The sequence below is a fragment of the Hippocampus guttulatus genome, chromosome 10, assembly GCF_054856545.1.
Source record: "Hippocampus guttulatus isolate MCC_2025c chromosome 10, RoL_Hgut_1.0, whole genome shotgun sequence".
NCBI lineage: Eukaryota > Metazoa > Chordata > Actinopteri > Syngnathiformes > Syngnathidae > Hippocampus > Hippocampus guttulatus.
This window is the reverse complement of record NC_141270.1, coordinates 9,990,248-10,007,555: the sequence shown is the minus strand read 5'-3', so window position 1 is coordinate 10,007,555 and position 17,308 is coordinate 9,990,248. Positions and strand designations below refer to the sequence as shown.

The 17,308-nt window shown below is 40.9% G+C and overlaps 1 protein-coding gene across 1 annotated transcript in view; it reads left to right on the top strand.

Annotated features, from left to right (window-relative positions):
* Positions 1-17,308, top strand: part of dst (dystonin) — a 97,558-nt gene that overhangs the window by 47,566 nt on the left and 32,684 nt on the right. The window contains exons 37-56 of the mRNA XM_086122401.1: positions 284-372; positions 460-568; positions 1,101-7,913; positions 8,002-8,148; positions 8,627-8,842; positions 8,913-9,056; positions 9,471-9,707; positions 10,256-10,408; positions 10,530-10,763; positions 10,867-11,139; positions 11,881-12,429; positions 12,625-12,801; positions 13,026-13,149; positions 13,244-13,452; positions 13,907-14,224; positions 14,300-14,466; positions 14,566-14,722; positions 14,885-15,011; positions 15,146-15,196; positions 15,717-15,952. Coding sequence (XP_085978527.1) covers positions 284-372; positions 460-568; positions 1,101-7,913; positions 8,002-8,148; positions 8,627-8,842; positions 8,913-9,056; positions 9,471-9,707; positions 10,256-10,408; positions 10,530-10,763; positions 10,867-11,139; positions 11,881-12,429; positions 12,625-12,801; positions 13,026-13,149; positions 13,244-13,452; positions 13,907-14,224; positions 14,300-14,466; positions 14,566-14,722; positions 14,885-15,011; positions 15,146-15,196; positions 15,717-15,952 — 10,530 coding nt within the window. The remainder of the gene's footprint in view (positions 1-283; positions 373-459; positions 569-1,100; positions 7,914-8,001; positions 8,149-8,626; positions 8,843-8,912; positions 9,057-9,470; positions 9,708-10,255; positions 10,409-10,529; positions 10,764-10,866; positions 11,140-11,880; positions 12,430-12,624; positions 12,802-13,025; positions 13,150-13,243; positions 13,453-13,906; positions 14,225-14,299; positions 14,467-14,565; positions 14,723-14,884; positions 15,012-15,145; positions 15,197-15,716; positions 15,953-17,308) is intronic.

Genomic DNA, 17,308 nt, shown 5'->3' with positions numbered 1-17,308 from the left:
GGTACAATAATAAGTAACAACAATAACTTTTGATTGATAGACAGTGAGGTATTAGATTAACAATATGGTAATACAGTATGTATGTGTGTGTGTGTGTGTGTGTACATACTGTATATATATACAGTATATATATAATTTTAATCCTAGTAACAGCATTTATTCATTGTGTTAGATATCATTAGCTTGTGCAAGTGTACCTAATGTTGTGGCCTGTTAGTGAATTGCTTACATGATTTGTACTGCATTGATAAAACTATTGACAAATGATTGTTTGATGCTGTAGGTCTCCATAGAGGAAATGGTTACTAAGAAAGAGCAGATCGCAGAAGCGATGAGGGCCACAGAAATGATGCTGAACAAACACAGTGAAAAGTAAGTCTCGCAGTCACATAATTGAGACATCTACAACACAGTATAGGTGCATTATCTGGACTTCGAGCATCATTTTTTGACTTACAGGATGTCAGAAGAGGAGAGAGAAAAAGTCCAGGAGCAGTTGAATGACCTCAGCCAGGCTTACAGTGACATTTCCCAGCATTGTTCTGATCAGCCCACACATGGAGATGAGGTTGGAAGTTTTGCTTTTATTGAATGGAATGCTTTTGTATTTTGCAGTGGCCTCAAAAGGACTGCTGTTCGATGGTTCATTGCATGTTAATCCTTTCTCCTTCTTCTTTGTAGCAGTTGTTTGCTGTTTGTACTGATACCTTTCTTATTATTGTGCTACATCATTCAGGAGTGTTTTCAATTGAAAAAAACGAAATTATATTTCCAACCAGATCATCTGAATATGCTGTAAACATGCTTAGCCAATTTTTGCTTCATATGCTGATATTCGACTGGCTGATAGAGTTGATTCATCAAACCGTTCAATGTGTGATGTGACTAACAAACACCTTCTGCATCAAGTCAAAGCATGGTTGCTTCCACTATAAGCTGACAGCCTGACACACTCTTGTTGCATCGCTGATGCAGTGTTGAACTCATGCACGTGATTTTTAACATGTTGGCCGACTGGTGAGTACATATTTGCCTTGATTTTGAATGCATAATTTCCGTAATTATCAGTTCAACAATAATGGTTTTCTTTTTTTTCATAGGGTGTGAAATCCACCAGTAGAATTGACTCTGTTTGGACCCAGGCAATGGACGGCCTGAATAATGATATTATTGGCCTCCTCCTTCCGACCCCCGACCTCTCTCAGTCTGGGCCTCATCTGTCCTGGGATGATATTCACGAACAAGATGCTCCTTACAAATCAATTGGGAATCATATTCAGGAATTAAACGGGGAGAACAAGTGCATAAAGGATTCAGATGTGACCTCTGTGTCCATCGGTGACATCGTAGCGGCAGCGAGGGACGCATCCACGTTGGATGACATTGTCGTGAAGATGATAGAGGTCAAGCAAGTCAGTGATGGACTGAACGTATCCTACTCAGGAGATACAGTGAGCCTTAAGACGGCATTTCAAGAAGGCTTGATTCCCGCTTCTGTCTACATTAACATTCTTCAAAGGCATAAGACCTGCCAGGAAATGATGCATGACCATTCTAATGCAAATGAGTCACATTTAGAAGCGATGCACATCAATAGGCTCAGATGGGAGTGCATAAGCGGGAATAAATTGCACACACCTGAAAGAGCTGTTCACACTATGACATTTGTCCATGATGGAAACGGAATATTAACGCTGAATCCCACTGAGGTTAATGTTGCCGGCCCAACAGAGAAGCAGGATTCAAGTGTAACAGAAGGAGTTAATTCATCCTCTGGCAATTTACACCATGGGGATGGACTAATGGTGGATGCAGAGGTTCAGTGTGATTTGATGAGTTGTAGCAGTATGCTCATCGTACTTGGGAACAGTCATCAGTTCATAGGCCTCGTGATGCCTCGGCCGAATGAATCCCAATTTACTGCCTCTTCGTCAGAGTACTATGAGCATCGCATCACTGATGTGCATGGCAGCAGGCTGCTCAGCTGTGGAGAGAAATTAACAGCTTTTTACATTCCAGAAGATTCTGAGCTCGTGGATATCAATTGTGCTGTACAAAACGGTTACATTGACGTTTACATGGCAGACATCTTAAAGTCCATCGAAATCCCAGATGAGTTTCTTGATCTTGATCAACTTAATGAAAAGTTTTCATCCTGGCTGATGTATAGAAAACTCAGAGTAGATGGATTGAACCACGCTGGAGATGTGTTTACTCCTACAGAGACAAAGGAGCTGTTTATATCCTACCTGATGATAAACACTTACATCGATCGGAAGTCGCAACAACGGGTTTTAATACTCGACAAGCAGTTAATGAAAATAATCCAGTTTTTTCTTGAAGATTCTGTATTTGATGACACCGCCCAACACAATATGGTGCCTTTGACTGTCAATGCTGAAGATATTTCAGAGCAGATGGACTTCAAGGTGCCATTCATAAGTGAGAAAGCAGAGGAGATGGTGGTTAGCACAAAGAATTACAAAATGAGTCCTCATCATTCTGTTCCCTCATTCGATGGGGTACTTGAGAACAACATGTATGCAAATGATGATCTAAAAATTGATTATGTGGATGGAAGCACAGAAGCTGTTGTGTTCTCCCAAGGCACAACAGACTACAAAACACTTGACGCTAGTTTATACATTGCGGATAGTGATGATTCACAATTTGAAGAAAATAGTATTTTCAATGAAGAAAAAGGCATTTTGAATGACGCACCTGTCTATGAGCTCCCGGGAACAACTGAAGAGACCGTTTTGGACCGGTTTGCAAACCAAGATATAAGAGAGGAAAACACCATGTTGCCTAGTCCATCCCTCTTTGATATAGACGCCGTTATATCAGAAGGAAAGTGCTACCAGCCTTACCCAGATGACAATCTTGATTCTCTAAATGTGAACAAAGCCAAAGAAACACACAATTCATCCAAGAGGAAGTCTTCTCCCCCGATAGAGGATGATAATCAAGTTTTAGTATTAGATGATGAGACAGGAGGAAATGTAACAGAGATAAGTGATCTTCATCATTCCCTTTCATTACTTTGCGGTCATGAGCCTCTGCCGATGTCACCCATCTTTAGGGAGGAGGTTTCTCCCGAGTGGGTCCTTCAATTGGAAGAATCGGCTTCACTCTCCGATGTCACCAATTCACTGAATAGAGTCAATAACTTGCTGGCTGACAAGCAGGATGAGTACTGTGAAACGGCTGCTTCATCTGGCCCACTCATTCCATGCAGCCGTATCGCTCAAGAAAGTCACGGCGAGTCATCTACTGGTGCTAATCAGTGTGACAAAGTTAACTCAATGCTCAGTGAGAATGAGTTCTACAAAGCTGGAAATGTGACAAAATGTAAATTGGGAAAATCATCACTTTGGGTTGCCGCTGTTGTCGGCCCTGAGATAGGTTCTTCATCACCTGGAGATGCACGCAATGGTTTAGATGTACAAGGTGACCCTGTCAAAAAAGAAGATGGGGACAGACTCCAGCAGGTCTTTCTTCCTTCAGAGAGTGGTTATGCTCTTGAACCCGAACCCGGCAACTCTGATCTCCTCAGTGAAAGAGTTTCGCAACAGTTCAATGCATCATCTGTTCGATCTGTTGTATGTGATACATATACACCCAAAAATCATTATAATGATGAAAGGTGTAATATAGAGGTTGACTATTGTTTGCCAGCGTCGACCAGTGATCATCTGGAACAAACACGGACTGGTTTGAGGTGCAGTCCAGTACACCCAGAAGAAAGCCAGCTAATCAAAACAGCCGATTCTGAGGAGAACTATCAGTCATCATGTGAGGAGTGGGTGGGCGAAACAAGTCAACAGAATATTAATATGGTTCAATCATTTTCAAGCCCACCCCCTTCACCAGACTCCACCCAAAAAATTGTGATTGGAGTGAAACACAAAGGCCATATACTTTCAGATCAAAATGTGCTGGATGTAGACAGAAATCCTCAAGTAGTTACCAATATTTTGTCACTAAGCAATGCACTGATTTCAAACGCTGAAAAACCTTTTGTCAATCACCACAAGGACGTGATGAATAAAACTTGTAACGTAAATGATTGTGAAAGTGCCACCAATACAAGTCAGTCTGATACCCCAGCTACAAATACTGAAGAGGACTTGGGCGTTCAAATTAAGTCATATATCCAAATTAGCGATGAAGACAATGTTGATGCTACAATTGGAAATTTTGGAGTGGAGTCTGACAAGCTGACTAGAAGAGAAGAAGAGTGGTTTGATGCCCTAACCGGAAATGTTCAAGAGGAATATTATATCCCAAGCAGATATGAAGAGAATGTTTGTGCCCCTTACGGAAATGTGGAAATGGAATCTAACAACCTAATGAGAAGTGATGAAGAGTGGTGTCATGTGCCACCTCTAAAAGATGAAGAGAACTCTTTTTCTCAAAATAAAGAGTACCCTAGTGTGCCACCTGGAGATGATGAAGAGTGGTCCTGGCACCCTCCTAAAAAACAGGATGTTGATGATGATGCTCCAACAGTGGAAGACGAAGAAAACATTGATGCTCAAACAAAAAAATATAAAGATATGTCTATGGATCTGCCTGGAAAAGATGAAAATGAGACTGTTGACTCGCTTATAAAACATGACGATAGATTTGATACTGTAACTGGATACACTGAAAATGAGCGCAATACCTTTGCTAAAATCGATGGAAAAGGTTTTGTTGCCCCAGTAACAAAACATGGAGAGGGGTCTCGTGACTCAACTGGAAAGGTTGAAGAGGAGTTTGAAATACCAACCACAAAAGATAAAAAATATTCTGATGCTCCACCAGTCAAAGATGAAGAGAGGTCTGATGGCTTGGATAAAAAAGTGAAGCAAGAATTTAACAGTTTAGTTGGGGAAAATGGACAAATATTGAACAAAACCGGACAACTCCAAGATGGAAAAGCTCATAAAATGCTGCCCCGTTTTCTGACTGTAAAAGATGAAGTCATTGAAAATGATCATGTACCAACCAGAAAAGAGGTTGGAGAATCAAAGTCCACAACTGAGAGAAATGAAGAGTCGTCTAATTCTAAAACAGAAAAAGATGACGAGAAGTTCATTGTCCTAGCTATCAGATTTGAAGAAGACCTCAGTACCCAGCAACAAAAAGATGAACAGGGTTCTGATGTCTCACTAATGAAAGATAAAAATGGGTCAAATGACCCAACTAGAAGATTTCCCAGACACGACCCATGTGGAAAAAATGAAGGCAGCTGTTTTCATACAATTAGGAAACATGCAGAGGTGCCTGATTCTCCAACGACAAGAGATGAAGATTGGTCCCAGGTCTCACTTATAAAAAATGAATGTGGTTCTTGTACTCCACCTGTAAAAGATGAAGAGTGGTCTTTTGCCCCACTTCAGAAAGAGGAAGAGGGATCTGATGCCTTGCTCATAAAAGATCAAGAAGGATGTAATGACACAATTGGAAAGACCGACTCTGATCACCGAACTAGAAGCGATAAAGAATACTGTGATGGTTCATCTCCGGATGAAACGGATGAGATCGAAGAGTTTGATGCTCTACCTGTGAACTATGAAAATGAGTCTGCCTCAATAATAGAAGATGAAGAGGGATCTAATTGCACAACTGTAAAGGTTAAAGAATATAAAGCAGATTCTCACACACAAACCGGAAAGGCAGAAGAGGGTTGTAATGCTCCAACTGGAAACAGTCAGTCATCTACCCCAACTAGAAGAGTTAATGACAACTCTGATGCTCCATCAGCAAAAGATGAAAAGTGGTCTGATGCCTCAATAATGAAAGATGAAGTTTCTGATACAATGACTGAGAACATTGATACCCCGATTAGCAGAGATAAAAAAGATTCTGATGCCCCATATGGAAAGCATGAAGAGAACAGTGTTGCTCCGACAAGAAAATACGAAAACGTGTCTGATGCCTTCCTGTCAAAAGATAAACAGAGGCCTGATGACTCACGTGTAAATGTTGAAGGGGAAAAGGAGTCTGATCTCTTAACTCCAAGAGACAAAAAAGACTCTGGCGCACATTCTGGAAACCAAAAAGACAACTCTGTTGCTCCAACACAAATAGATCAAGAGACGTCTGATGCCCAACCCGTATCTTGTAAAGAACAACCAAAAAGCCCACCTGTAAAAGATGAAGACTGGTGTGAAGCCACAACTAGAAAAGATGAGGAAGGGTCTCATACCTCAAGTGGAAACATTTCCAAGGAATCCTGTACCCCAAATAAAAGAGAAAGGGACTCTGAAGTACCATCTTCAAAAGATGAAGAGGATTGCATAGCTCAAAACAGAACACATAAAGAAGATTCCGATGAAGATGTGTCTGATATCCCACACCGAAAAGATCATGAGAACTATTTGACACAATCTGGAAAAGATCAAGCGGAGTCCGATGGCTTGCCTGTGAAATGTGAAAAGGATTCTGAGGCCTCGCTTGAAGCAGAGTATTGTGACACAACAAGAAGAGTTCAAGAGTGCGATACCCAAACTGCAAAAGTGTGTTCTCATACCGTATTTAGAAAATCTAACAATGATTATGATGCTCAAAGTATAAAAGATGACGAAGAGTCTAATGCCTCAAATGGAATACAAAAACAGGGGTCTGAAGTGTCATTTTTAAAAGATGATGAAGCATCTGAAATGCTACCTGAAAGCATTGGAAAGGAGTACAGCACCCTGTCTAGAAAAAATGAACTAGACTCTGAAAAAGATGATGGCTCGGCTACCCCACTTGGAAAAGATCAAGAGGATTCTATTACTCCAACAGAAGAGAAAAATGAGTCTGCAGGTAAAACACTCATAAAATATGAAAAGGAATCTGATGCCTCAATTATAAAAGACATAATAGAGTATACTGACATAACTCAAGATCAAGAGTGTGATCTCCTAACTGAAGGCCATGAATGTTGGTCTCATACCCCATCTAGAAAAGATAGGTCAGATGTCTCACTTTCAAAGGATGAAGAGGAGTCTGTAACAACAGCTGAAAGTATCAAAACTAGGACCCCGACTACACAAAATGAACAAGACTCTGAAAACGCTGACGGCTCTCATACCCCACCTGGAAACGATCATGGGAATTATTCTACTCCAACCAGAGAAGGTGAAGTGGTGTCTGATGTTGATGTTAAAAATCAAGACTTTAATACCCTGACTGGAAACATTGAAGTATTCCATATTCCAACCAAAAGAGATGAAGTAGACTCTCATACCGCGCCTGGAAAAGATGAAGAGCGTTCTGAACAGTTGTCTAATGCCTCACCAATGAGGGATGAGGAGAGTTCTCATGACCTAACTGGAAAAGTTGTCGAGGAGTCCAAAACGCTGTCTCGAAGAGATGATCATGCCTCTGATGCACCACTTGGAAGAAATAAAGATGACTCTGATGCTCTACCTGAAAATGATGAACGTGACTCTGTTGCACCACCTGAAAAAATTGAACAAGGATGTGATCCCTCCCAAATAAATGTTGAGGAGGAGTTGAAGACTCCAACAAGAAGAGATGCAGACTCTGATATCTTACCTTCAAAAGATGGCGCAATGTCTGAATCCACATTTGTAAAAGATGAGGCGAACTCTCCAACTGGAAAAAATGGAAAGCAGTCTGATAGTGAAGATGTCGCTTGCACACAGCCGGACAAAGATGAATCGAACCCAGAATTCCCAACAGGAAAAGAGAACGAGGAAGCAAATGCTTCAACTATACAACTGCAGCTTCTGGAGGTACTTAGAAATGTTTCCTCAGGCCAAAACCTCTCAATGGTCCAGGATGTGATGGAAAGGCACACTCTGGGGTGTGACACTCCCACTCTGGAATGTATCAAGGAGGATAGCTCAGAGGATGAATTGTTGGCAGGACTGTCTCCTAAGCTCTCGGCCGACATCATGGAGATCAAGAATCAGGTAAATCAACCACTTTTTGGAAAAATGACACCCAGTTTTCTCTGTTTGCCTTTGAAACATCTTACGCACGTCTACTGTTTTCCAACAGCTCTTCTCGACCCAGGATTACCTCGAGTGTGTTGGGAGACTCCAAGATCACGCGGATGTTTTAGATGATGTTAGAAAAGACCTTTCAATTGGGGAACCAACTGCCACCAACATGGAGGAATTACAGATGCAAATAAATGAAATCCAGGTTAGAAAATGAATGATATGACACATCAGTGAAGTCACAACATTAGGTACTCCGGCACAGTCGGATCCAAATACAAGAATTACAATAATGATTACTTTGCATGTTGTCCAGTCAAAAAAGTGAGCTTTTTTTTTTTTTTTAAACAATATGTTACTGGTCCGTTGTTATTGACAAGGAAGGTGGCGACTTGGGTTCAATCCTGAGCCTTGTCAGATGTCCTTGAGCAAGATACTGAACTTCCAGTTAAAGCACAATAAGTACCTGTAAGATATAAAAGCTGTATGAGTGAATGCCATTAACATAGAAATACATATGTTTGCATTAAATTAATTTACCCGAGTAACTGTTTCGTCGTAAAGGCGTCGTTTGTGATATGACTTTAGTACCAGATCTCATAAGATTGTGCAAGTGTACTTATAGTGTAGTTTGTGAAAGTATATGCATTTTAACTCTTTTTTTAAAATCTGCTTTTATCCAGTCATTGGAGTCCCAGGTTTCCTTCCTGGCTGGTGTTTTGACTGAAGATTTGGAAAAAGCCAAACTGCTCTTAAATGCTGCGAATGAGAACATTCCTACTCAAATCCGCAAAGATCTGTCTTCGACCTATGTGGAATTACAGCACAATTTTACTGCAGTTTGCCACGAGTTTGCAGAAAGAACTCAGTCTTTGTTTCAAGCCATGGAAGACAGGAAAGTGAGTGTAGTAAGTGCAGTACAAGAAACTGATTGTGATGTTGTTATATTTGTTGTCGATGTGATTTCAGGCACATTTGGAATCAACATACCAAAAACATCTTGCTGATCTTGATATGTTAGTGGGCCTCATCCAAAACGAGCTCAATATGGCAGATGCAGTTGTCAACACGTGTGATGTTGAAGCACTCAAAAGCTGCATGCAAAAAAACAAGGTATTTTCTCTTGGTCAATGAGCAAGGATCAAAACTAGCATTTGAATAGCGGAAAGTAGTTTGAATTAACATCATTCCAGTTACAGACTGCATGCAGATGGCACATTTTGTTTTAATGAGATCAGATTTTTCTTCAATATTTGTTTCAGTATTATTAGTCATTTAAAGTAGATGTTTTTACATCTTTCGACATGTCCGATCATGGGTTGTCAGAGCAAGTCACTCACCTGATTTCTTCGGCACAGTTATTATTCAGCAGGCCCTCCCTGATACAACACCCCCTTTTTTTTTTTTTTTTTTAAATGCATCCAGAAATCCACGGTGATATATTGTACACTGTAGGCAGGAAGATTCACACAAACATTTTTGGAGGAAGCAAAACAGATACTTACTCTTTCTTTTTCATTATTCCAGGATGCTGAGACTCATCTTCATCATGTGGTTCAACCCAAATTAGAGGATGTCACATTTGCCATCCAGGGTTTTATAAGTGAACACGCTCACTTGTTGAGTCCATCTCAGAGCAGCTGCCTCCTCAAGTGCCTCAGCAGCACTCAGAGAGCCTTCAGGGACCACGCGGAGCAACTTGTTGCCACAAGGTGTACCTTAGATGTCCTACTGGACAACAAGGAGAGGGAAGTCCAGAAGAAGGTCTGCTGATGGATATCTTGCTCAATATCACAGATGACGTAACATCTGTGTTGGCATGGCTCTTAGACTAAAATTCTAGTTGGTAATAGTTTACATAAAACCACCCAAATACTTGTTTCCATGTAGCATTTGTTTGTTTATGAATGTAGTTGACAAGAAACTAACGAATGTGGATTATACTATGATTCTAAAGTCCAGCAAAATTTGTCTGATTCAGTGTGTGATTGCATGTTCCGGTACTTGACTGATGCTTTACACTAACCTCTGTGCCGATTGTGTTCTACAGGCCTCCAGAGACCTTTGTGCAATTAACCTTGGAAACGATACAATGCCTGGACTCTTTCCACAGTGATCTCATGCATTTACTCATTTCGTTTAATTTCTCTCTGTGCTTATTTTCTTCTGAAGACCAATGCACTGACCGGCGAGCATGTTTACAGCATACAAGATCTTATGTCAACACGTCTCATGCATATTTTTAATGGTTTTGTCTTGTTTAAGCAGGCATTTTTAATAATCAGATGGCCTTGCCTTTTTTTTGTCTCCAGTGCACGTTGGAAAGGCACCAAGAGATTGCAGACAAGTTAGAGGAAGTGTGCGACGCGCTCACGTTGACTGAGAATCGTCTGATTGGTCACCAACAGCAGGCTAACAATGCGGAGTGTGTTACAGACCTGCAGCAGTACCAGCAGGAGCATCAGGTTCGACAAACTTCTTGCCTTTACTTGGAATTTAGGAAATGCAATTCATTGTTATCAGTCAGGGTGAACTGAGCTTCATGTCCTGACGCCTTCTCTTGCTTTACGCCCATCTGATCTCAAGGCCTTGCAAAAAGAGGCCTTGACAAACGCCACTGCATTGAATGAGGTCATCACCGGTACTAAAAAGTTTTTGGAGGAAAGTCGAGGAAAGCTGACGGCAGAGCAAATTGCTGACATTGAGACCAAGTTGGAAGAAGCGAAAAGTAAAGCCAAGCTTATCCAAAAGCAAGCTGAGGAGTCCAGGAAGGACTTGGAGAAGGTTGTTACCACTGCAATAAAACAGGAGAGTGAAAAGGTCAGCAAAAATTTGATTGCCTTCATAAATCTGAAATGCACTGGAATGTAAACACAATTGTCCCGTTGTGTTGCTTTATTGCAATTTTTTAATGTCCATTCAGGCTGCAGCTGTTGAGCGTCTTGAGGAAAGCAAGAATAAAATAGAAGGTCTACTTCAGTGGATCTCAAACATTGGGGATAAAAATGGACAAACTATTGATGAAACAGATCTCATAAGCAAAGAGAATGGAAACCTGCCAGAGGAAACATTAGACAAGTTACAGAAAGGAGAGAAGGGTGACGCGAATGGAAACACCTTGCGTCGAAGTGAAAGTGGTTTTGACGGGCAAACCGATGCCTGCGTGGATGTTGACAAGCAATATGAACGAGTCAAGGTACGTTTGCTTTTATTGAACTTAATACACACTGATTTACCACAGCATCATTTGGCATACTGTATCTATGAACGTTTTTAACTTCACCAGCACCTGCAACCACGTCAATTCATCAAGTGACGCTATACACACAAAACTACACTATTCACGATTTTAAAGTTCTACGGGAAGTTTAGCAGAGGGATTTCGGAGATGTTCCAAGGAAATCAAAGTCTGAAATATTAATGGGAATATGGCATATTTATGGGTAATTGTGTGTTGGGCTAATATCCGATATGAATCCTTTCGGTGTTCTTCATGCAGTTGATTCAAAGTAAGAGTTAATTTGCTTGCTTAACTTTATCATGATTGGAGGAGTGTACATACCAATTACAATAACAGGAAAATAATATATTTGACTGTGTAGTCCGTGTGTGTTCAAATGTGGTAGTATCACTTCAATTAACCCGTTGTTAAAAAAAGGGGGGGATCAAATGAAACTATTAAATTTAGATTATTTTAACTAATCTGCAGTTTTTAAATCTATACAGACGAACACAAAATAAAGCTTGTTATAATTGCTGTAAATTCCAATAAATGTATGATTTTTGAGAATTTTGCATCCCTAACTATCTGATAAAATTGGAGTCTTAAATTGTAGTTTTTATGCTTTGGGCGGGGAGTGCACAATACGGTTTGTTTATGTCATTGATATCACATATGTTATGTAAATATGGCGTCATGTCTTTTGTGTTCGTGCAGGCTCGCCATCAGGAGATTCTTTCCCAGCAACAGGATTTGATCATGGCCACTCAGTCAGCCCAAGCTCTTCTGGACAAGCAAACCAATGTTCTGTCGCCACAAGAAAAGGAAAAACTGCAGGAGAACATTCTGGAACTGAAGGGGCGCTACGACGCCTCCCTCTCCATAGCTGAGCAGCAGATGAAGCAGGTGCAGTGTGTCCAGGAGGAGCTAAAGAAGTTCCATGATGATTGCAAAGAGTTTGAAGCCTGGTTAACGCAGGCTGAGAGCGAGGTGGAGCAGTTGGGCGCCTCAGCGGGTTCACTAAAAATCCTTAATGATAAACTCCTACGACAGAAGAGCTTTTCGGAGGATGTCATCTCTCACAAGGGCGACCTTCGTTTTATCACCATTTCTGGCCAGAAGGTTCTGGATGTGGCCAAAGCATGTGGAGTCACTGACCCAATGTCTAAAACTGGCCTGATGCAAGTGGATACTTCAGGAACCTGTTCTGTTGTCAAAGATAAACTGGATTCTGCAGCCAGTCGATATAAGACACTTCACTCTCAGGTATTTTGATTGGAAAATATCATGGGTGTAATGAAATATATCTACCACTTGGTGGCAGCATTAGTCTCCCGAGCAAAATCTGTGAATGATCAGTCCACTGAACCATCCCAATTAAGACCAAAACCAAATTGCACACCTTCAGATATGGAAATTAAAGAACATCTTGTACTCAAATCATCATTACTTTGATTTCAGTGCCACCGTCTTGGCGAAAATCTCACCGATGTTGTCGGCAAGTATAAGAACTATGACGACTCCAGCACGGACCTACTAAAGTGGCTTGGGAGTTCCGAGGAGGAGGGGAGGAAGCAGCAGTCAGAAGCCATCGCCGCTGAGCCACAAATTCTGCAGATACAGCTGGAGGACACCAAGGCAAGAAACATTACAAATATGATTTGCTATAAGCGTAATGTTAAGTTTAGGTAAGACTAGCGGCTTCCTTATTGTCTTGTAAAGGCAAAATCTCTGACACAAATCTTCTATTGGGCCTCGTTAGGTGGTGTACCTGATATTGTGGCTTGTTTGTTCCATGTTGTTAATATTTTTGATTCTGTCCTCCTCACGACATATTACAAACCTCATGTTGTGTTCCACAGGCTTTACAAGGTCAGATGAGCGGACATCAGACGGCTATTGACGCGCTACGCAAAACAGCAGATTCTTTGATCTCATCTGATGGAAACCTGCTGAGCAACTTAGATGAGATCCAGGAGACAGTAGGTGAGCATCTACATGACATAATGGATGCTTTTTACATCATCATTTAGATAATTGAAGTTTTAATTACAACTGGATATGTATCTTTGTGCTGTAGATGACATAGTGGAGCGCTATGACAACTTGTCCAAGTCTGTGAGTGATCGCAATGAGAAACTGCAGATGACGTTGACTCGTTCCATGAGTGTTCAGGATGGACTGGATGAGATGATGGGATGGATGGAGGGCGTGGAGGCCAGCGTGAAAGAGAATGGAAAAATTCCACTAGACTCTGCATCCATCAGAGACATGTTGAGCAAAGAAACAGTATGTATTTTTGTGAGGACCGTACCTGCGCTGATTTTTAAAAATATTCATGTGTGCAGATCGCTACAGATGTGGTTTGCTAGTTGAAGCTGGCTGTAAAAGGTTTTGCTCTGACCATTCAATGAGATGATGGTAAAATGCTGATGTCATTAAGGGGCCCCCGCCTTGGCCCCGTGAGGCCAAATTCAAAATCTTATTTGTTCAAGAAGCTGTCCCATTGATAACATATCATCAGTTACATTTGTCAGCACTACTGATTCTGAAGACCCAGGGCAGATTAAATTGATATGACAACAAGTGTAGGCTGAAATTCAATTGGATAAAATAAAAATCAACCATGTAGATGAGTCAATTTAGACAAGAAAAACGCTGTGGCCAGTTGGCCACCTCTCATGCTCGTATTTTCCTATGTTTGAGTCCATTTCACAGTGTAGCATATTCTGTGCTTTTAAAGGCCATCGAGCAGGACATAGCAAGTCGCCAGAGCAGCATCTCAGCCATGAAATCTAAAGTGAAGAAGTTTGTGGAAACGGCCGACGCCTCCTCAGCGGCACTCCTGCAGTCCAAGATGGATGCCCTCACCCACCGCTTCTCGGACGCGTGTGACAAACACAAGCAGAAAGTTTCACGTCTGGAACAGCTGAAAGACAAGGTGGAGCAATTTGAGAAGGTCGCAGAAAATGTCCAGCAGTTCATTGTGAAGCGTTCGCAAGATCTGCATGAGACTGACGGGCCGGGGAAAACCTTTGAAGAACTCTCTGAGCTAACGCAGGTGAGTGGACTGCCAAGAATGTACATGTTAGCTGCTGTTGATGAAGCAAACAACAAAGTGTGTGTTTTTTTTAAGAAAACAAAGGCTGAGATGGTTGAACATGCCAGTAATTTGGAGAAGTTGCAGACCTTGTCCAAAGAGCTGTGCGAAATGAGCAAAGATGGTAACAGAGCACAGATCCAGAGCAAAATGGACAATCTCTCAAACATCTTCAGCACCTTCAAAGACACGCTCAAAGAAAAGTACTTTCCATTTCATCATATCCTAAATATTTGTGCTTTCAAAGGCGCACAGAGTAAATCAATGACACTTCATGATGACTGGTTTGGTTTATTCTGCAGGGAGGAGGAGGTATCATTCTGTCAGGACCTGTTAGGAGAATTCAGGTCTGCGGCTGGTGCTCTCAGCAAGTGGCTGGAAGAGACTAATGAGAAGGTGCCTGTGGTGCAGAAAGGTTGCAGCGCTAAAAGTTTGGAGAAGGACCTGCAAATAGTTTCTGTGAGTCACTGTATGCAGTTTTCAAATTAATGAATCCAAAAATCTTATTTATCATTGTCCAAATATGATATAAATAATGACGTATGGAGTGAAACCATTTTTTTTCTGTCCACTTGCTATGAATCCAAAAATACGTATTTTGATTGGTAAAATTTTCCATAGGAATTACTGGAAGAATGGACGTCTAAAGGCCCTGCTGTGCAGGATCTGAACAGCAGAGGATCTTCACTTTGCAGTCGCCTTGCTATTCTCACATCCCCTGCCAAAGCCAACATTCCTAACAAGACAGGTAAACACATCGTCTATTTGAATTATAAAAAAGGGATTTGGAAGGTCAGTGTCATTGTGCATGTTAATGCTGCATTGTGGCTAACTGGGATATTCGTCTTTAACTTAAGCTTTGTCTTCACGTCTCTGTATTAGCTCTTACTAATGGTGGTGGTCCAGCGAGCCATTCCTACCTAACCAATAAAGGTAATCAAGCGTGCATGACAGTATTGCAACGCGGATGCAATTAACATTGGTGGTTTTGGCTGCATTGTACTAGTTGATGAGATACTGAAATGTTATTGTGGGCATGCACTGTGATCAAATCAGGACTAACGTGACTTAGTGTCATATTTTTGTGTACGTTGTCCAGCCGTTTGTTGTTGTTCTATGCCAGGAAAACCTTGGCATGAGCTTCTGAAGCGCTTTTGATTGTATTTCTAAATATTTATCCTAATAAGTATCCTAACCTCATTCTAAAAGGTAAGCTAAATTATCATTTCAGGTGAACTTTACCAGGTGAATTTATTTATACATCTTATTTCAAGCAGATAATGAAATCCCTAAGACACTAACTTTCATCAACTTTCAAAAAAAAAAAAAAAGTTCTCTAAAGTCCTGAAAATGTTTGGACCCATTTGCCTGTAATTGTGTCAGTCATTTGTGTTAACCTGCAAAATTGAGGAAATGGCAAGCTATTCATATTTTAATTGTTTGAATTCCTCAGAGCTGATGACAATTCAGCAAAATATGTCATTCGTCAACGAGGGCTATTCCTGTCTGGGTGACACTCTGAAGAGCCGAACAGCCGAGCTGAATGGATCTGTGCGGGAGCTGAAGGATGCCAAAAAGGAGACCGAAAACATGATGACATGGCTGGAGGATATGAAAAAGACGGCAGCTTCGTGGAAGAACGGTGCCACAGAGAAAGATGCAGTGAAAACACAACTTGAACAGCAGAAGGTGATGAGATAAGATGGTGTCAAATATTCTTTAAGATGGCGCTTAAAGCTATTGACACTAAAATGTGCTGTGTAAATTTGCCAACTTGACAGCTTGTCTTTAAAATGCTGCAGAAAAGATTCACTCATGGATTTTATGAGCTTTGGTTAATTTCAGAGAAGTAAAGATCAGTGATGTGAGAGAGAATATTGCTTGTTAATATCTTGAATCCAAATAAAACTGCAAGCCTATTTCTCAGTGGCTGATTTTTACGATCATGAAATTACAATTGATCCAATAAATGGCTCAGTCTGTTTAGGAGAAATAGGCCGAACAAAGGGAATATCGTAATTTCTGTTCCCCTGGGATCATTACAATTAATGTGCTTTATTAATCGTCAATACACATACAGACATACATGCATCTGGGAAGTATTTGCAGCGCTTCACTTTTTCCATATTTAAACAACTAAAAACTCACATTTACCGTATTTCCCGCACTAAAAGGCGCACGTAAAAGCCTTCCATGTTCTTAAAAGCTCACAGCGTGCCTTGAAATCCGATGCACCTTGTGTATGGTCATTACGGTAATATGTCAACCCCCAAAATGGCTCCTTACTAGAGACATGCTTACAACGCAGAGTTCAAACTAAAGGTGATCGGTTTTGCAGTTGACCACGGAAATAGAGCAGCAGCAAGAGAGTTCAACATTAACGAGTCAATATTATAACTTGCTGTTGGTTAAGTGAACTGTCGCTATATAAATCAGGGTGTAGTGTAGTGTTCTGTTGGCGTTTCCTTGAGTGTAGCTCCATCTAGTGGATGTATTGTATATTGCGTCTTATAATGCGGTGCGTCCAATATATGAAAAAAAATTACAAAATAGGCCATTCATTGAAGGTGCACCTCATCATCCAATGCACCTTTTAGTGTGGAAAATACGGTACATGTATTTAGAGCCTTTGCCATAAAGCTCAACCTTGAGCTCAGTTGCATCATATTTGCACTGATTGTTCTTGAGAGGTTTGTACAATTTAATGGGTGTCCACCTGTGGTAAATTTAGTTGATTGGACATGATTTGGAATCACACGCATTTCTCCATATAGGGTTCCGTAGGTGACAGTGGATGTCCCAACTCAAATCAAGCCTGAAGTCAAAGGAATTGTCTGTAGACCTCAGTCTGTAGACGTGGCTTGTGCCATCATATTCAGAAAGACTTGAGGCTGGAATTACTGCCAATTTGCAAAAATATGAAATATATATTTTTTTTACACTCATTATGGGGTGTGGTGTGTGAAATGCAGAAGGAAAAAAATAATGTCTTAAATTTTGGGATGAGGCTATGACATAAAATGTGGAAAAAGTGAAATGCTGTGA